Source organism: Callithrix jacchus, chromosome 7 (assembly GCF_049354715.1).
Source record: "Callithrix jacchus isolate 240 chromosome 7, calJac240_pri, whole genome shotgun sequence".
Classification (NCBI taxonomy): Eukaryota; Metazoa; Chordata; class Mammalia; order Primates; family Cebidae; genus Callithrix; species Callithrix jacchus.
In genome coordinates, this window is record NC_133508.1 from 30536365 (window position 1) to 30557672 (window position 21308).

Consider the following 21308-nt stretch of genomic DNA (forward strand, 5'->3'; position numbering starts at 1 on the left):
GAGGTTGCAGTGAGTTGAGATCGTACTACTGCACTCCAGCCTGGTTGAAGAAGTGAGACTCCTTCTCAAAAAAAAAAAAAAAAATGATTGAAAACTATATTCTAAAACACAGACATAATCTGATTTGCATAAAACAATACAGTGTCAGTTATAATAAAGGGTTTGGTTTGTGAGTACAGCACATTTGAATATTAAAGTATTGTTTTGGAGACTAGAACCGTTCTGGGGTAAATAGTTAAAGCTGACTTCCTGTGTCTCACACCAATTGCCACGAAGCATTTTGCTGTGTGGGGACCCTCTGGGGAGTGTGGTTTTCCCACACAGTGTAGCGTGCTGCAGATTTGCATAAATCCCAGCGGATTGGGTCACCCGCCGCGCGCCCACGGGTTGAACTCCGAGAGCTGAGCTGTTGGGGGCGAATCGCTGGAAGAACGTTCCCCTGAGGAGTTCAGTGCTGATGTTGCTCTTTCCCTTCCCAGCGGCAGAGTTCGGGGAGCCAGCTTCCGAGCAGACGGGGGCAGCTGCTGGGAAAACTGTGGCCCAACCCGCAGCCCCCGCGTCCTGGAAGCCCCAGGATTCTTCGGAACAGCCACAGGAGAGGCTCTGCAGGAATCCGTGTGCGATGTTTGCTGCTGGAGAGATCAAAACGCCGACGGGGGAGGGCCTTTCCGACTCACCCAGCAAAACCATGTCTATTAAAGAAAGGTAATGAGACTCAGGGAGCGAAAAGTGAATCCCTCGGGGAGGAGCTCACAGCTTGCTTTTAGAAAGCGATGTGGGTGGTGGGCAAAGAGATGAAATCACACATTCCCCTTCTAAGGGGCTGAGCTGTTATCCTGGAGTAATTCCGAGAAGCCGAGGTGCTTGCAAGTGAACTGCCTTTGCTCCTGAGCCTGGTTTAGTAATGAAGACAGGGCGGGTTCCAGACTCAGATGAGGAAACAAACTTTCTGCTTTATTTGTATGTTTCCATTGTCCCAATATCTTTTATAATATTAAATTATTGGCTTATCTAGTGACAGGAGCTGAGATCTCGGCTTTTTCCCTTTTAGATACACAGGGTCCATAGTGAATGTACAAACCACTTGTGACTTTGTGTAAAATATGTGTAGAGGGAATGAAGATACATTGACATACAGGGCATACATTTTTGGGCTTAGAATCCAACTTTTGTTTCCTTTACAGAAAATAAAATGGATGACTTTTCTGAACTGCATTTAGAAAGTTTATGTCAGGTAATAGCTTGAAAGATTCCGTTTGAGCATCAAATAACACAGTGGCCTCATTTCTTTCAAAGAATGATGCAGGATGCAGAGGAATATATTTAAATGAGACAGCTACAGAGAATTGGAAGTAGATTACCTTGGGAATGTGTTTTCCTTGTTAGCCTTTAACTATCGATGAATTAAGCAGCAAAACATGCAATAGTGGGAATAAATGCAGAGTTTGATAGCAGAGTAGGGTGACAAGATAAAAAGTATTGTACTCAAGTGACAGAGATCCTAAGTACAGACTTGATCGCTATGCATTACATATGTGTAACAAAATTTCTCATGCACCACACCACATAAATTTGTACAAAAAAGAAGAAAGTCTTCAATAGGAAAAAAAAACATGATGGAATAGTGATAGGAAAACTGGGTGAAGAAAAGTCTTGTCAACTCCAGAGAATAATTAGGAGAAGCATTTCCATCTCCTGTCCCCGCAGTTCTGACATCTTCCGCCCTTCCTCAGCAGCTGCCACCACGCAGAAGCCTGCATGCTTTGTTAGACGCTGACCACGCTTATTTTTCTAGATATGTTTCAAACTGCCTAAGACTATACCAAACCACAATGAAAAGTCTTCTATTGTTTTATTTTTTATTTATTTATTTTTTTTGAGACAGAGTCTCACTCTGTCGCCCAGGCAGGAGTGCAGTGGTGCAAACTCTGCTCACTGCAACCTCCACCTCCCGGGTTCAAGGGATTCTCCTCAGCCTCCCGAGTAGCTAGAATGACAGACGCATGCCACGATGCCTGGCTAATTTTTTGCATTTTTAGTAGAGATGGGTTTTCACTGTCTTAGCCAGGATGATCTCCATCTCCTGACCTCGTGATCTACCCTCCTCGGCCTCCCAAAGTGCTGGGATTACAGGCATGAGCCACCGTACCCGGCCCCTTCTTTCTCTCTCTCTTTTTTTCCAGATGCATAGTCTTCCTCTGTTCCCCAGGCTAGAGGGCAGTGGTGCTATCACAGCTCACTGCAGCCTCGAACTCCTGGGCTCAAGTGATCCTCCTGTCTTAGCCTCCCCAGTAGCTGGGACTACAGACCTGTACCATCATGCCTGGCTAATTTTTTCAAAAAGACTTTTTGTAGAGTTGGGAGACCTCACCATGTTGCCCAGGCTGGTCTCGAACTCCTGGCCTCAAGTAGCTCTTCTACCTCAGCCTTCCAAAGTGCAGGGATTACAGACATGCACCACCATGCCTGGACCATCTTTCTAGTTTTAAGCCAAGCTTCTTGAATATTATTTGTAAAATAATAGATGGCATCTTTTTCAACTGACAAATTAATAAGATTGTTAAATCTGAGTTCATGGTAAGTTAGACCTGGTAGGCTGAGGGGCAGAGGGAGGGGCAGAGGGGTCAGTGCAGTGAGGAGAGGGATGTCTTCAACCAGGGAAGCAGTTGGGCCTATTGAGGTTTGAAGTTCTCTTCCATGAAAATGGGACTCAAAGAGAGTTTCATCCTATAAATCCAAGTATTAATAACTAGTTAGATGAGGAGGAAGAGAAATTATTTAAGGAAATTAACAATAAATATCACTTATGCACAAGTTCTGATGTTTTATACATGAGAAGATATCCCTGGGGTATTCCCCAGTGGGAAATAACTCATATCATGCCCCCTTCTTTCAAAGGCTTTTAAAGGAGCCTCCCCATGTTTGGGTATTTTCTGTCAGTAGGGACTTGGACTTTTGATGGAGGAGCCCTGTATCTGTCCACTAAGCCATAATTCCTGATGCACTTTCCTGTTTTTTGATAAATTTGAGTTGATCTGTATCTTTCTGAAAGTTTTAATCCTACTGTAAAATTCTCATGTTTAAACTGAGACATGGGAAGCTGCGGATTCTTAGCTTGGGCTTTGTGGACATCTAAGGCCTTCAAGGATGGCTGGAAAGCCTCTGTGACCGGCGTGGAAGTGTGTTGAGAATTGGATGTGTGAGCGCACACCTGCTGGCCGGCAGAGGCCACAACTTACCATGGTCTCCAGGAGATCCCTAAGCCCGGTCTGTTCAGAATCATGGTAGAAAGGAACGCTTGATGGATATTCAGCTATTCAGTTTGTTAAAATACATTTAAGAAAGGACAAGAGGGCCCAGCGCGGTGGCTCATGCCTATAATCTCAGCATTTTGGGAGGCCAAGGCGGGCAGATCATGAGGTCAGGAGTTCAAGACCAGCCTGGCCAACATGGTGAAACTCCGTCTCTACTAAAAAATACAAAAATTAGCTGGGCATTGTGGTAGGTGTCTGTAGTCCCAGCTACTTGAGAGGTTTGAAGAGAGGTTTGAGGCAGGAGAATTGCTTGAAACCAGAAGGTGGAGGTTGTAGTGAGCTGAGATCTTGCCATTAAAAAAAAAAAAAAAGGATGAGGGACACTTTATTTAGCAGCTACGTTTGTAATAAATGACACTAACACAAAATACATTGCCAGTGATCTTTTCCCCCTTACCTCGACAGCACTTTTATTTGTACTGTGCTGGAAATAACTAAACTGCATATTTTATTTATTTTTATTTATTTATTTTTTGAGATGGAGTTTCGCTCTTGTTGCCCAGACTGGAGTGTAATGGCACCATGTCGGCTCACCACAACCTCCACCTCCCAGGTTCAAGCAGTTCTCCTGCTTCAGCCTCCTGAGTAGCTGGGACTACAGGCACATGCTGTCATACCCAGCTAGTTTTTGTATTTTTGGTAGACACAGGGTTTCGTCAATTCAGTTAGCCGAAACAGCCTCCTGTTTGTGAAAAAGAACCTTTCGGGAACCCAGTGTTCCAGCAGCTTCCTATCAAGTCACGTATCATTGAACTAAATAGGTTAGGTTACAATCTCAGTTAATTAGATTCTTTTTTTGTATATATCCTTCCCCTGAGGAAAGTTGAAATATAATTTTAAAAAATGAGTTGGTAGGCCGGGTGCAGTGGCTCACGCATTTTGGGAGGCCAAGGCGGGCAGATCATGAGGTCAGGAGTTCAAGACCAGCCTGGCCAACATGGTGAAACTCCGTCTCTACTAAAAAATACAAAAAATTAGCTGGGCATGGTGGCGCGTGCCTGTAGTCCCAGCTACTCAGGAAGCTGAGACAGGAGAATTGCCTGAACCCAGGAGGCGGAGGTTGTGGTGAGCGGAGATCACGCCATTGCACTCCAGCCTGGGTAACAACAGCGAAACTCCGTCTCAAAAAAAAAAAAGAGTTGGTAGAAAATAGTTTCTGTCTAAAGAAGACAGATAAGAAAAATAATTTTCATTTATAGGAAAAGAACAGGGCTTAGGACGCCTGAGGAGAAACAGTCATGAACATCAAATTTTACCTCTAATTGGAAGGGGTGATATTAAGAGATGGTAGGTGCTCCATGGTTTCTGTTTTAAGCCCACGTCTTCATTATTCCCTGTAACACAGCTTTAGTCCTTTAATGTTATTTCACCGAGTGACCAGAAGGCGTCGCTAGAAGACATTTTCTCTGGGGACGGTTCTCTTGCTCTCAGGCCCAAAACAAGGGAAAAACAGACATTCCTTGGCTGGGATGATGGTGCATCTTTTATCTAGCAAGTCAGACTGCGGCTCTGTGTTTCAATCAGCTGTAAAATCTCAGGGTCATCTTACAGAATGGACTTTATTATTTTTCCAGACATGCTGTCTTCAGAATACATGAAATTCAAAATGTTAAAATGAGGTGGCTGTGGTCACGTCTCGGCCAAAGGCATCTCACTTACTGAGATTATGGCTCTATCACAAGGAAGAGCTTGGTGTGAACTCTTTGTGGCTGGCATGTTTCCCTCCTAGATTGGCACTGTTGAAGAAGAGCGGGGAGGAAGATTGGAGAAACAGACTCAGCAGGAAGCAGGAGGGCGGGAAGGCGCCGGCCAGCAGCCTGCACATCCAGGAGGCAGGGCGGTCCCTCATCAAGAAGGTAACATTCCCTGTGTTTGCAAAGCATTTGGACTAATGTCACTCCTGGAAGTGCATCAGAGAGACACGCATGTGCCACCTGATTGCTGCTCTGTGAAGCATTTGTGTGTTTTGCTCTTGGGATACACACTGAGGGTCTGTCACAGGGCACCTGAAACTGGGCAGGAGGCCGAGCCTTGAGGTGCTTTAGAACTGGGGTCAGTGACACATACACACGGTGTCAGCAAGCAAGTGCCTGAAGGTTAAAGTGTGTACTTTTTCCTCAGTTTAAACCCCTTCTTAAATGAAGTCTGGCTTTAGAACGTTATTAAAGCCTTTATAATGAAAAAAATGGAATTCACCACTAATATCTTTAAGTTGCATGTAAAATATGCAGAGATGTTAACCCTAAGTATAAAATGTAAGGACATAATTGTGGTTCACGGATATTTAGTTCATCATTTTAAGCGTGTTTCATGAGTAGCTCTTCCTTTTATTGAGAATGTACAGTAATGTATGTTATAAATTGAAACAAAATTAAGTAATGCGTGGTGATCCATGCTAGCAGCATTTCCTATGCATGAGTATTGATGAGCCATTAAATTACAGACATGATGACAGCCGGCTTTTGACAGGCAGTGCGCACTTTCGTAACTGATGGTGGCTTACTTGTTGGCCGGCCCTACAGTTGCAAATGTCCCTCCTGGCTGGAGGTGAAATGGTGCAGCAGTGACATGCTCCCTGGCCACTTTCTAGGCCCAGAAGTCTCCAAGGAGAAAAGAAAAAGAGTGCCTTCAACAGCTGATCCCCAGACCCCTGTTAGCTCGAAAATAAGTTAAGCATCTGTGGAAGGACGAGATGATGAGTGTGACTTTCATGCATTAAGAAACTGACATACAAATGAGGTGTGCACGTAAAGTGTGAGTCAGGAGTTCTGGCGCTATTTCATCTGATACTTCCGTGTCTTCATAGGTTACATTGGAACAGCAATTTGAATTCTCTTCTTTGAGACATACATGGTGTTAAAGATGATATAACTAAAACCATTTAACCTCAGCCATTTTAAAGTTCTCAAATATAACTAGATATTTAGAAAGTATATGCATGCACGTAGTTTTCACCCACCATGTGAAACTCACATTTCAAAAAGGAGACCCTGAAGTGAAAGAAAACTGTGTCTGTGAAATAATGCGTCCCCACCCCACAAACTATTTAAAAGAGTCTTGAAATCATTGCTTCAAAAACGACTTTGACACGTTCCCCATAAGCAAACCTGCCGACTACCATGTCCTGGCACCAAGCAGCACCTGGCCCCTGGGCCATCATTTTGAAAGGTGCAGAGACCCCCCTGCCCATCAAGAGCTGGGAGTCCCAGAGAGCCAAGTGGAAATTTAAACGAAGCTGAAAAGCACAAAGCAGGAGAGGTTCCTGGTGAATAGTGAAATAGGTGCCCACCCACTTAGAATGGAGGGTCACCTTAGGTGTGGAAGCCAGAACTCCCATGCTTCCTCGGTGGCCTGGTTGCCTTGGCTGGAGACAGTGAGCTCTTTGAAGTTAAAATAAGAAGGTCTGTTTGAGGCCTCTGTAGCCCACACTGGGCAATCTCAGGTTCTGCTGAGGTCAGGTGTTTCTCAGGCAGCCTCTGGCAACCCCTGATTCATTCCTTCCCAAGGGCTGGCAGTGTTTTCAGTCACCCGCTGGCTGTGCTCAAATGTGGTTAGTGAGGCGCCTTCAACCTGGTCTGTTTTAAGGGAGTCCCCAGATAGCTGAGAGGCTGCCATGCCCACTGCTTGCGGGTGTCTGAGTGCTGCCTTGGAGAAGGACAGACAGTCATGACACGTGGGGCCTGAACATGGGCGCTTGCTGCAGGGAGTAGCTCTTGCCTTGCTGATGGAGAGGGACCCAGGAGAGCAGGTGCTGGAACCTTCCATCTTCAGCACCAAGGGCAGAAAGGAGCCAGCGTATGGTCAGCTTGTCACACCCTTCATGGTTGCTGCGTTTCTGTTGTGTGCTGAGAGCCTGCTGCCGTGAGTTTGCAGTGTGTGGAAACACGGAAGGGGCAGGAAAGAGAGGGGACTCCACGTTCCTGCCATTGCACCTATGAGAATACATGCAGTGTGGCAGTCAGCACTGTCCTATAAAAATACGGAATGTGTGCCATGTAGGTGATTTTGAAATTTTCTGAGTCACATTAAAAAATATATTAAAGAAATTTTCTGAGTCACATTAAAAAACATATTAAAGAATACCTTGAAAAATGTATAGCTGTTTTGTCTCTGTCGATGGATTGGTCCCAGAAGAAAACATATTTGAGGTACGTTACTCAGCATCTCATTTTGGGTCTTTTTTTTTTAGACTGAGTCTCTGTTACCAGGCTGGAGTGCAGTGGTGCAATCTCAGCTCACTGCAACCTCCACCTCCTGGGTTCAAGTGATTCTCCTGCCTCAGCCTCCCAAGTAGCTGGGACTACAGGAGTGCAACACCACACCCAGCTAATTTTTGTATTTTTAGTAGAGATGGGGTTTCACCATGTTGGCCAGGATGATCTTCATCTCTTGACCTTGTGATCCGCCCACCTCAGCCTCCCATAGTGCTGGGGTTACAGGCATGAGCCACTGCACACAGCCTTATTTTTGGGTCTCTTATTTTAAGATTTATACTGGGGCTGGGTGCGGTGAGTCACACCTGCAATCCCAGTACTGTGGGAAGCCAAGGTGAGAGGCTTGCTTGAGCCCAAGAGTTTGAGACTAGCCTGGGCAACATGGTGAAACCTGGGCTGTACCAAAAAGTACAAATAGTTGCCAGGTGTGGTGGCACACACCTGTAATCCCAGCTGCTCAGGACGCTGAAGTGGGAGGATTGCTGGAGTCTAGGAGGTCAAGGCTGCAGTAAGCCATGATCACAGCAGTACGCTCCAGCCTGGGTAACAAAGCAAGACCAAGAAAGAGAGAGAGGAGAGAAAAAGAGAAAGAAAGGAGGGAGGGAGGGAGAGAGGGAGAGAGGGGAGACACAAGCCAGAGGAACTCACTCCACCAGAGAGAAAAATGAAATGAAGCAAAGTCTTAAAGAAGTGGTTTCCCAGGAGTCTCTGTTACAACTAACTTTTGGTTATATATTTTCACCAAATAATATTTTCCATTTCAACCCTATCTCGGCTAATTCGACTTTAAGGCATACACGGTGACTCCCTGTCTGTTGCAAAGGTAGTCATCCAGCAATCAGACCTCTTCCAAGAAGTGAAAACCCTTCATAGACTGGTGCAAAGCCTGTGTCTGTTTCTGAGTTCCAGGTGGGAACTGGATATCCGACTGTGCTTCAGTAGCTGTGAGGTCAGTGTCTCCAGCTCAGATCTGTGACAGCCCCAGAGCAAGTGCCTGAAATTTCAAGAAAAGTGAATCTGGCACATTCGCATTCTCAGTATCTGCTGTCACTGAAATTCCAGATCACAATCCAGGAGAATTTAGAGAATGAAGTTCCTTCAGAGTGCGAGGTTGGGAGGGAGAGAAAGGCTGAGGGAACTCCAGATGATGATTCTGCGGTGAGGGATGAGGTGGCCTGCGGTTCAGTCACCGCCTGGTGTGCGCACGTGCATGCTGCCTTTGAACCCGGCACGGGAACTCCTTCCGGATGATTGCGACGCCCTGACGAGGCTCTTCCCTTCCAACACCCTGCAATGTTTCCTGTTTGTTTCAACCTGTAGGAAGAAGGAGGAGTTGCGGATGATGATGCCATTTCTAACCTGCTTTGGGTAAGCCTGACTCTAACACAGGTGTCCTGTAGATGGTGGCTGGAGTCCCACCTCACATGAGTGATTCTCACCCTGGGTGGCTCCTTCGGATGCCCTCCCTGGTGCTTTATCTCCAGACCAGATGCAGCATTTGTCTGCAGTGGAGAGCTGAGCGCGCGCCCTTAAATTAGTTTTTTGATCATGTAATGAAAATACTTTAAAGAAGATGATATTTTCTGTTAAATGTTAAAACTGTCAATGAAAGTCATGGTTCCCTCTCTGCAACTGACAATCTTCTATAAATTAACTCATTTAATTACTGCACAAAGCTGACTCAGATACAGTTACCTCGCTTGTGTCGATTTATTTTAGCATCAGATTTCATGGGAGGACTCTTGAAAAAACTGAAATTGCAACCAGTAAATTAACATTGTTAGAAAAATCATCGTTTTGTCTCTCCCTCCCCACGTCCCTGCCCGGCCCCGCTCTGATAAATCTTCTCCATTCACCTTCAATCCTCTTGCTCTGCTCTGTAGGAACCTTACATGCTTCTACTTACTCTCCTGCTATTCCTGCTGCCCATAAATACCTGTGTTTTGTGTCGATTAATCAGGTGAGGAAAAGCCACTCATCTTAAGCCTCGCTGCAATTTCTGAGCAGCAGGGGAAGAACTTCGGTTTAATTCGGGGAAATAACTTATTTGCTGTATTTCACTGTGAGAGAGAGGGGCGTGTGTGTGTGTTGGTACAATTGTGTGTGTGTCCATGAGAATGTGTATGTATCTATGAGTGTGTTTCTGAGTGTGTATCTGTGAGAGTGTCTGTATGAGTGTGTATCTATGAGAGTGCATGTGTGTGTCTGTATAGGTATGTGTGTGTCTATGAGTGCATTTCTGTGTATCTGTGAGTGTGTCTATGAGTGTGTATATCTGAGTGCATTTCTGTATCTGTGAGTGTCTATGAGTGTGTATATATCTATGAGTACGTTTCTGAGTGTGTATCTGTGTGTCTGTATGAGTGTGTATCTATGAGAGTGCACGTGTGTGTGTCTGTATAGGTATGTGTGTGTCTATGAGTGCATTTTTGTGTATCTGAGTGTGTCTGAGTGTGTATATGAGTGCATTTCTGTATCTGTGAGAGTGTCTATGAGTGTGTATATGTCTATGAGTACATTTCTGTGTATCTGTGAGTGTCTGTATGAGTGTGTATCTATGAGAGTACACATGTGTGTGTCTGTATGAATGTGTGTATCTATGAGTGCGTTTATGAGTGTATCTGAGAGTGTGTCTATTAGTGTGTGTATATCTATGAGTGCGTTTCTGAGTGTGTATCTGAGAGTGTGTCTGTGAGTGTGTGTATATGAGTGTGTTTCTGAGTGTGTATCTGTGAGAGTGTGTGTATGTGTGTGGGTATCTATAAGAGTGTGTGTGTGTGCATATGTGTGTGTTTAATTGGTTTGTAATATATTTAGGGTCAGTCGCACACATACTGATCCTTGCGCAGATTTTCAGGTGGGCTTGATTGTGTTAATTCACCTCATAATCATGACACTGCTTTAAGAGGAGAGTGACCCTTGCAGCCTCCATGCTTTCCATCCTGAGTCAGGATCCCAGGAGATGCGCCGGTGTCCTTGGCTCCAGCTCAGCGAGGCTATTGTCCTGCTCAGTTCATAGACAAGGAGGATGTGGTGGAGGAAACTTGGGGTGTGGAGGGACAGGAAGACTCAGCGAGGGGAGGCCCCTCCAGTGGCCCTACTAAAGCACCAGGAGGAGCTGGTTCCAATGGCCCTATTAAAACGAGAGACCAGCTGGGTGCAGTGGATCATACCTATAATCCCAGTACTTTGGGAGGCCAAGGCAGGTGGATAACGAGGTCAGGAGATCGAGACCATCCTGGCTAACATGGTGAAACCTCATCTCTACTAAAAATACAAAAAAATTTGCCAGGCGTGGTGGCACACACCTATAGTCTCAGGCAGGAGAATTGCTTGAACCCGGGAGGCAGAGGTTGCAGTGAGCTGAGATCACGTCATTGCACTCCAGCCTGGGTAAAGAGCAAAATGCTGTCTCAGAAACAAATGAACGACAACAAAATAACGAGAGACCATGCGCCCCCTGCCCCTCCCCTCCACCCTTGCTATACGCACTGTGAACGCCACCCTGGAGGGGAGACCAGCCTGGGCTGAGCTACTCTGTAGGTGAAGAACATGAAACACATGAACAGTTGTTTTATTATTTTTCCATGGAATGCCCCTGATGTCAAAACAGCTCAACTTTGCTATCAAAACCGGGTTCCTGTCTCCTCCCTTTGGTGCTTTGCTCCATCACTTCCCTCTAGGGCCTCTGTCCCCTCCCTCTGGAGTCTCTGTCCCCTCCCTCTAGGGCCTCTGTCCGCTCCCTCCAGGGCCTGTCTCCCTAGCAGGACTGGGGCTTTCTTAGCTCTCAGGTGGCCTCTGACAGTGTCACGATGGGTGTGCTCCGGCAGCACCAGCAGTTGTTAAATGAGAGGCTCAGGGTCCCCCGTCATCATCTCTTGCCTCTTCCCAAATGGAAACTCTCCCCTTCTTCTCCCTGGGCGGACTTTCCCACGCTCTCCTGGTTCATTTTCTCATTTCCCTGAAGCTGGAAATGCTGGTTGCAAGAGCCCAGGCCCCACGCACACAGCTGGTGTCCACCTCAAGAAAGAGGCTGAAATCTGGAGCAAACTTCCTATCCCAACACAAAGTGGGGAAATGAGCTTCTGTGTCTTTGAAATAAATCAATATTAAACTTTAAAGGAAGAGGTATATTATTGAAACCTTTAAGTGTATACAGTAGGCCCTTCATCTCTTCCAGTTTCGCATCCAAGGATTCAACCAACTAGGGATACTTGGGAATAAAAACAATAAAAAAGAACAATACACAATTGAAAAATTCAAAACCAATACAGAAGAGCTATTCACATAGCCTTTACCTTGTGTTAGGCGTCATCAGTCATCATGAAATGATTTAAAGTATATGAGGGATGTGCACAGGCTGTATGCAAATCCTACACCCTTTCATATCCGGGACTTGAGCATCTGTGGATTTCGGTATCTGTGGGAGGTCCTGGAACCCATTCCCCTACAGACACACAGACACTGAGTGTTGTGTTGGCTATCCTGGGCCTTTTAACTCTCCATGTAAACTTTAAGATCAATTTGTCAATATCTGCAAAGTATTTTGCAGGGACTTTGGAACTGCATTCAATTCATAGATCAAGTTGGGAAAAACTGAATCTTGACAAAATTGAGTCTTCTTATCTATGAACATGGAATATCTCTTCATATATTGTTAACTTTAAGGGAAAGTAACATTTGCCAAAGACATTTATGTTTCATCACTTCAAAGAATTCTATATTTTTACTTCTGATCAGTTTTTCTCAGCTGAATACAAGTATTTTATACACCAGGTATATGGCACTAGCTCATCTGTGTCCTCAGAGGGCAAGTCACTCCTTTTCTTTCCTCCAGAAGTACTGATATCTTAATATTTAATAATACAGAGGTTCAGGAAAGAAAACAGCATTTAAACAGCACACAGGCTCTGTCGAATTGGACTGTCTGTGTTTGTGTTAGGCTTCAGCTTCTCTTCTTTCTCACATGCCTCAAGGCTGTACCAGAATAAGATTTCACCTTACTACCCTCCTTTCATCTTAGGAGCCGGTAGATGGTGACAGGACTGGAAAACAGTTATTTCGAGGTCTGAGCCTAGACCTGTGATCTTTTCTTCGTATTTTGTTCAGGCTACTTGAGGCTGCATGCAGTGACGACAGACTGAAATTTCTCTTAAGGAAGGGACAAAGCTAAATTTCTTTCACAGTGTATAGAATTCGAAATGATCCTAGTGTTTTTGAAAACTGAAAAGCACAACTTTATTACTTTATTTCTATTGCTTAATATGTGCTCTTATAATTTCTTTCTTTATAGTTTAAACTAGATGTGAATAAGATAAAAATGTAAAAGCCAGATCACAGTATTGTCTTTCCATGGAGTCCCTCAGCTGTGGAGGAGTTTTACCCTTAAATCTGCCCGAATCCTCATAACACAGCTTAGTTCTGTGCTTTCCTGTTGGATCACATCCCGGCATGAGACACGTTAAGTGAGATTTGCTGTGATTTCCCAGTCAGCGTGTAAAGAGAAAAGCAACATCATGCAACCTAAAAGCATTTGTGCTGGTTCATTCTTTGCATAGTTTCCAGCTGTGACCTACCAACTCTCTGACCATCCCTAAACTTCCTTTCTACCTATTTCACTACCTCCCCCCCCCACACACAGACACACAGACTCACACACATACACACACACAAACACCCACACACCTCTCACACACACCCCCACACACTCACCCACACACACACTAACATCCCCTCACGCACTCACACCCCACACACACTCACACATACACACACACATACACACTCACACCCACACCTCTCACACACACACACATACACTCACCCACCCACACACTAACACCCCACACACACACACCCCACACTCACACACACACACTCACACGTGCATACACATACACACATACTCATTTTCTCCTCCTCTCTCTCTGCCTTTCCCACCACATTCATGGATCTACCTTTGAAATGACGGACGGGGCAGGGGTTCTGTTCAGATTCCCTCTCACTATTCCGGTCAACACTAAACATGTATTGGCTAAACCTGGGAAATTTATTACTGTACACACGTCCTTCTCTAAACAAGAAAAGAAAAAATTAGAAGGAAAAAACAGGACAATAAGGAAGTCTTAAGCTAAAATAAGCAAAAAGACAAAGATATCCATCTTCTTTGTTTCCGCATTTTGAGTTCTAAAATGCAATATCAGCTTGTTATACATTTTAATTAAATTCTTTGGAGTCTAAATAAACTATATATTGTTTACCATATATTATAGAGCCATGTAAAGTCAGGTATCAGGAACTGGAGGGCCCTAAGCCAACCTTACTAAGTAGCAACATTAAGTAGAAATTTTTAGAGAAACAAAAAAGGTTAATGTTTAATATTATCACATAGCAGAGAGTAAAAATCATTTCTCCTTGACCTAGATCTGGCAAACAAAGGGAAGCTTTACATTCTAAAATGATTGTATCGTCCCAGAGTTCATATCCGTCGTGCACATGAAGGGCTCGGGGGGGAATCCCAGTGCTTTGAAAAACAAAATTATTGACTCAAGGCTACCATCTTTCTGAGTCATCAGTCACACCCACTACCCCACCCTGGACTTTCAAGATGCCTTAGTGAATCCACCACAGAATTGACTAAGTGAACAGTGAATCACCATGGTGATGTCTGGACCTTTGGAGAAGCCAACTTTCTTGGCACTTGAAATGTTTCTTGGAAATACTTGAAGCCAAGTGCCATCTTGGTTTGGTTAAAATTCGCTCCTGAAACTTCATTTTCAAAGAAAACATACTCTCTTTATTGAATTTTGATGAGGTATTACGGGCAAGTGAACCTCATAGTTTATTTAAAAAGGGTACATGATTCAGATGATTCAGAGAGTTACTTGGAATTAGGGGCTTCTTGCCAATCATGAGGGGGAAAGTTAAGGGTTTTTTTTTTTTTAATTAGTAACTTTTAATTTTGATAAAATGTTAAACTGATAGGAAAATTTCCGTGATAGGCAGAGCACTTTCATAACCTTTACTGGAACCACCAGCTCAACAGTTCCCTCCCTTCTCCCCTCTCCCCCTCACCCCACTTTCCTGCCTTCTTTTCCCCCATCTCACTTTCCCACCCCAGCCAGGTGCCGGTGGTTTGGAAACATTGTGCTCCTGCCTTTCAATATCCTAAAGTCCAAGATATTTTCTCCCATAACCACAATACTGTGGTCAAGATGAGGAAGTTAATGTTGATACAAAGTTTATCTCATCCACATCCACCTTAAAATTGTGTTCGTTTCCTCCAATAATGCCCTTTGGAGCTTGTAGCCCCCACTCCATCTAGGATTCAAGCCAGGATAGTGCATTATGTTTGGTTATCTCTCTTTGGATTTTTTTTTTTTTTTTAGATGGAGTCTCGCTCTGTAGCCCAGGCTGGAGTGCTGTGGCCTGATCTGGGCTCACTGCAACCTCTGCCTCCTGGGTCCCAGTTCAAGCAATTCTCCTACCTCAGCCTCTCAAGTAGCTGGGATTACAGGCACGAGCCACCATGCCCAGTTAATTTCTGTATCTTTTAGTAGAGATGGGATTTCACCATGTTGGCCAGTCTGGTCTTGAACTCCTGACCTTGTGATCTGCCATCCTTGGCCTCCCAAAGTGCTGGGATTACAGGCGTGAGCCACCAGGCCCAGCCAGGAAAAGATTTTAACCTAATTTAAATTGGCAGGGACCTCAAAATCCCTTCTGGCTATGAGGGCTTTATAGAAGAATCCTGTGAAAGAAAGATTCCTCACTTGGATGCTGGAGAAGTCCACGTTCAGAGCTTAAACCAAATGGTCCCAGTGCAGACCTGGTTTTGTGCTGCCGGAAAGGAAGGGAAGGCCCCTTTTCCTCTGTCAACCCCCATCTTTCCGGGGCGTTAAGAAAATGAACTGTGCCAGCCTCCACCCTCTTCCTGTCGCTCCTGAATCAGGAAGTTCCCTCCCGTGGGGCAGAGCAGGGAAGTGGTGGCCAGTGGGGTGGAAAGGCCTGGGGAGAGTCTCTAGGATGGCTTCGCTCGGGTCTGTCCGAGTCCTCCCTGTGTCAGCGCGAGGCCTTAGGATCACGCAGATCCACGGTGATGTCATAGCCGAGAAAGACGCCTTAGGAAGGCAGAGAAGCTGGGGACCTGCTGGAGAAGGTGCGGATGCTCAGATGTAGTTTGAAAGAGGATGCGCCAGGCCGGGCGCGGTGGCTTAGGCCTGTAATCCCAGCACTTGGGGAGGCCGAGGCGGGCAGATCACCAGGTCAAGAGACCGAGACCATCCTGGCCAACATAGTGAAACCCCGTCTCTACTAAAAATACAAAAATCAGCCGGGCGTGGTGGTGCGCGCCTGCAGTCCCAGTTACTCGGGGGACTGAGGCGGAAGAATCAGCCGGGAGGGGAAGGTTGCAGTGACCCGAGATCGCGCCATTGCACTCCAGCCTCCAGACAGAGCGAGACTCTGTAGAAAGAAGAAAGAAAGAGAGAGAGAGAAAAGAAAGTGGAAGCGAAAGAGAAAGAAAGAAAACAAGAGAAAAGAAAGTGGAAGCGCAAGCAGCAGGAGCCTTCCTCGGGGAAAGCCGCAGGGCAGGGCCCAGAGAGGAGCCCCGGGGCGACAGCCAGGGACGCGCCTTCTGCTCGGGAGGGGGCGCCTGTCCGCTCTTCCTTCCTGGCGTTAGCTCCGCAGCTCCTGTGCTTTGTGCCTCGCCGCAGACAGGGGTCTTGGGGTGCAGGGAGGGGTGGCTTGAAGGCGGAGGGAAAGCGGACTCTGCCGCCAGCGTGTGAGGACCTCCTGCCCCGCCCGTGACCACCACCCACACTCTCCTCCCCGGCACACGCTACTCAGTGCCTCTGTCCTCTGCCTTCGTCCCTGCCCCTCCCTCCCTCCTCCACCCTGTCTCCCCATCCCAGGCCTGTCCTCAGCCCAGTCTCCCAATCCCAGGCCTGTCCTCAGCCCTGTCTCCCAATCCCAGGCCTGTCCTCAGCCCTGTCTCCCCATCCCAGGCCTGTCCTCAGCCCAGTCTCCCCAGGCCTGTCCTCAGCCCCGTCTCCCCATCCTAGGCCTGTCCTCAGCCCCCTCCCAATCCCAGGCCTGTCCTCAGCCCTGTCTCCCCATCCCAGGCCTGTCCTCAGCCCAGTCTCCCCAGGCCTGTCCTCAGCCCCGTCTCCCATCCCAGGCCTGTCCTGAGCCCCTGATCCTTTGCTCATGTCTCTTAAGCATCTTTCTAGTGAGTGATGATTTCCCTCCCAGCCCTGTGATACCAGATTTTATTTATCTTTATCGTCTTTCAAGAAAGTTTGCTTTCTCATAGATCTAAACCCTTTGCAGCTCTGGTAATTGAAACAAATTTTAAAACTTTTATTGACATCATCAGTCAAATATATGTACATAATGGGAAGTATTGTAGAATATTACCTAAAACTTGAGTTTTAAACCATTCAATGGTATTTTTATTAAATTTTTTTAGCCGCAATACTTCTCCAGCTCACAGGAGGAAGGAGCAGAATCATTCATTCATTCAGTTTTCCTTGTGATAGTGATTTGCATATTCTCCGGATGTTGTTCGTCCAGGGATGCATTGTCATCTAAGTGGCAATGTCATCTAAGGATTTCACATTTATTACAAATGAGTACAGAGAACACTCACTTCTCATTTTGTTTTATGTAAATGCACGAATTAGTTTTCTTTCCAATGCCTCCTAGGTAGGTTAGGGAAGCCTCACTCATCCTTCTCTCACTAAGCTTTCTTCTTCCAGCTGGGTGTGTTCTCCATGCTGGAATTCCTCCCTTTCCCTTTCATGTGTCTCTTACCGCTTGCCCTTTTAGAATCCCCACCCTGCTTCTCAGTAAATATATGAATAAATGCATTTCTGGTTTCTACCCACACAGGAGGTGGACAGGACCCTCCAACACCCACAGTCAGTCTAGACCTGCCCCGTGGTTTCTTTTGAAACATTGTTCCTCTTTGGGTTACTGTCTGTGTCATGTCCCCAAGGTCACTGTCCCTCCCTCCTCTCAGCCTGGAGGAGAGCTCCTATGCTGGGGGCTGCTTGCTGGCGAGTGTGACGTAGCTCATTCTGCAGATGGCATCAGTGCACTCTCAGCTGCCCCTGACACCCCCAAAGGGCCTCAGAACTCACAGCTGCATCTGCTCGAGCTCCTGTGTCATGGACATGTTTTCCCACGGCTTGACTGTTCATTTTGGCATATGGGCTTGTCAGCCACTACAGTCATAATAAAATAATAAAATCCTGTCTGCATTTGCAGTTGGTGGTCCCACAGTCGTGGTACCTGTGAAATGTGTATGCCTGCAGGTGTGTAAATTCTTATATGTCGTGCCATCTACCCTGGGACTCCTGGAGATCCGTCAGGGTCCCAGGGATTTCCAGACGTTGCCCTGAGGTGCTCAGTACCTCATCTGTGTGTTCCGCAGGTTTGGCGTCACCCACTGCCATAACCCCAGTGGCCTCACCCATTTGCAGTAAAACCAGAGGCACCACACCCGTTTCCAAACCCCTGGAAGGTAAGTGGCCAAGGCCCCGGCCATGCCAAGCAGTTTCTGACCAGAAGAGGCCTTCGTGATGCTGTCTCACTGACGGTTTCTGCTTGCCTAGATATCGAAGCCAGACCAGATATGCAGTTAGAATCGGACCTGAAGTTGGACAGGCTGGAAACCTTTCTAAGGAGGCTGAATAACAAAGGTACCGACCAGAAGCCAGAAGGCTTCGCTCTCAGAATCTCTAAATCCTGGTTCTGATTGCTTTTCTTCCTCAGCTAAATTGCTTTCTTTCTATTATGGCTTCACTAATCCATACTGCCATCACGGTCTTTGTCGTTATCTTTCAAAAACTGAAGCTTTGGTCCAGCCTGATTAAGACTATCAAGCCCTGACTCACTTGATCATGTAGAAAACTGGGGACTTCCAATAATACATTTTTTTTATGGAATCTAAACCCTTGGATGTCATCCAATCAGAACTGTGAACTGAGTGATTTTGCTTCTAACTCTGAAAGCAGATTAATCCATGTTGGCAAAATCAACGTGATCTTGGGCCTGATGAACTTTAAATTACATGTTATCAATTTCCAATAAGGTAAAAGCTGATATTATTTCTTATATCACAAATGATTTCTAAAAATGGCAAATGAATGTTGAAGTAAATATTTCAATATAAAATTCAACAAAATACACAAAAATAAAAGAGTAACATGCAGAAATAGCCTTTTATCTCTTGATTAAAGTGTCCAGTCCTGGAAACTTACCAATTACTAGGCGCTGGGAGTCCCACTATTTACAGCGACCACAAAAAGGTTGAAAATAATACAGTCACCCCTGAACAGAAACATAAAATGTAATATAATCACTGAGTTAATGAAGCAAGGAATGCCAGTCGGCAAAGCATTTATTCCACACGTGGAACAGTGATCTAGGTCAGCAAGCGATGGCCATTGCCGAATCCAGCTGCCCACCTGCTTTTTTTTGTTTCTGTTGTTTGTTTTCTAGAGACAGTGTCTTGCTCTATTACCCAGGCTGGAGTACAGTGGTGCTATCATAGCTCACCGCAGCCTTGAACTCCCGGGCTCAAGCAATCCTCCCACCTCAGCCTCTTGAGTAGTTCCAACTATGGGTGCTCACCACCAAGCCTGGCTGATTTTTTTAAAATTTTTTTGTAGAGATGGGGTCCCACTGTGTTGCTCAGGCTGATCTTGTATTCCTGGGCTCAAGCAATTCCCCTGCCTTGCTCTCCTGAAGTGCTCAGATTATAACTATGAGCTACCATGCCCAGCCCTGTTTTTGTTAATAAAGTTTTACTGAAACACATATATGCCCATCTGTGAACTACTGTCAACAGCCTTTGCGTTTTAACAGCAGAACTGAGTAGTTGCAACACAGGCCCTGAGTCGCCCCTCCCCAGGCAAAGCCTAAAGCGTTCACTGCCTGGCCCGTTTTGGAAGAAGATTGCCGACCTTTGGTGTAGAACGAAGCTGAGGCTAGTTCATCCACCCTCAGTAGAAGCAAGCGCAGGTTCAGAAGCGTTGAGTGGGCCGCGTGTGCTGTAAGGCCAGCCTCCCTCCCTCCTGTCATGTTACTGTGGGAGATCTGTTCAGGTGGGAAGTCCTTACGTGGCAGATGAAGTAAGGACCTGGGAAGCAACCACAGGACCCTGTATATCACAGTCGTGTTTCCTCCACTCCTGGAACGTGGGAGGAAATAGTTTTTAAACTATTGTGAGGCATAACTGTAGTCCTGTTTCTATAAAACTCTTACATCATTTGCTTGTTTGTTGATAGTTGGCGGGATGCAAGAAATGGTGCTCACCGTCACCAGCAAATCTGTGAAGGAGGTGATGAAGTCGGATGATGATGAAACCTTTGCCAAATTATACCGCAGCGTGGATTATAATGTGCCGAGAAGCCCTGTGGAGCTGGACGAGGACTTCGATGTCATTTTTGATCCCTATGCACCCAAGTGAGTTATTTGGGTCTCCGTCATTCCTCCAATGAGAAGGGCTTCCGTCACCTGCCTGCACACAGCACATTCATGGGCTCTTCCCTGGCGTGACCTCCTTCTCCTTCTAACTCCATCACAGCAGCGTTAGTGTTCTAGGGCCAGGGCATGGAGCCTCGCAGCAGATAAACATGCAGGCGGCAGACCAGATGTGCACTCAGGCAGACCCGTGGGCCACAGATGCTTGTCCTGTGCCATAAAGAGGATGTCACTGGCCTTTTCACATCACCTGAATATTGCTTTGTAGGTTTTGGGTTTATATCACTTAGCAGAGAGTTCAACACCTGTCTTTTGTTTCACATATTGAGTTCTTACTCATAACTTTGCAAAATATTTGGATGAGATGGGCTCAAATTAGTACAGCTAACCAGAAAATCAGTAAGCACGTTACTTAGCTTCTAATCCTACAGGAAATCAATAGCTCTGAGGGTTTTCTCGGTGGTGACTTAGGGTTTCTCTTCCTGCAGGAAATGACTAAACCAACCAGGGAAAGTGATTATGGTGTCAGGATTCCTTCAATTTCAAGTGCCAGGAGAAAGATCCCAACTCAAACTGACTTCTGCTAAAAAGAAAAGTGCACTGGGGTTTACTGGCTCACTCGCTGAAAAGTGCGGGTGTGAGCTCGGGTTCTAGAGCCCCTCAGAACAGTCTGTCTTGGCTGCTTTCCCTTGGGCTGGCCTCCCTCTCTGTCAGGCAGTGGCCTGGCGGCAGATGGTCACCCCAGCTGTGGAGTCACAAGGCTGCCTCCTTGGCCAGCTCAGCACAGGTAGCTTCTCTTCCCAGTAGTCCCAGCAGAAGGTCCAGGTTTGATTTTCTTGGCTTCAACGTAAGCCCGAGTCCATCCCTAAACCAGTCACCATGGCCAGTGGGATAGAAGATGCCGACAGGCTGAAGGCGGGTCTCTAGGCCCCTCCAGAGCCACAGTGGAGACATAGACTGTTTCCCCAAAGGAAAATCCAGATGTTATTATGAGAAGCAGAGGACGGCATGCTAGACAGGCCATACCCATGGCAGTCCATCCATCTGGTCTTTCCTGAGAAATTGTCAGAATGACATATCATACCATTTCTACAAGCTGCTCCTGATACATTCTTTGTATATTTCAATTTGCATGTTTTAATTTCCTACCATAAAAAAATCAAACCTTTGTCATTTTCCACCTCTAAATAGTATTTTGGGTATTTGCACACCTATCTATTTAACCATTTCTCAATGTCACTGTTTAAACTGGTGTGTGTCATAATTTAAACATATATGTATATTTACACAC

General features: G+C 45.9%; 1 protein-coding gene across 1 annotated transcript in view; it reads left to right on the forward strand.

The window, feature by feature from the left end:
• Positions 1 to 417: 417 nt before the first annotated feature.
• The window catches only part of LOC100386548 (supervillin-like), a 40890-nt gene continuing 19999 nt past the window's right edge, over positions 418 to 21308 (forward strand). The window contains 7 exon segments of the mRNA XM_078333092.1: positions 418 to 705; positions 5044 to 5170; positions 8849 to 8896; positions 17550 to 17694; positions 17964 to 18053; positions 18145 to 18231; positions 19822 to 19999. Of these exon segments, the coding sequence (XP_078189218.1) occupies positions 458 to 705; positions 5044 to 5170; positions 8849 to 8896; positions 17550 to 17694; positions 17964 to 18053; positions 18145 to 18231; positions 19822 to 19999 (923 nt within the window). The 5' untranslated portion in view covers positions 418 to 457.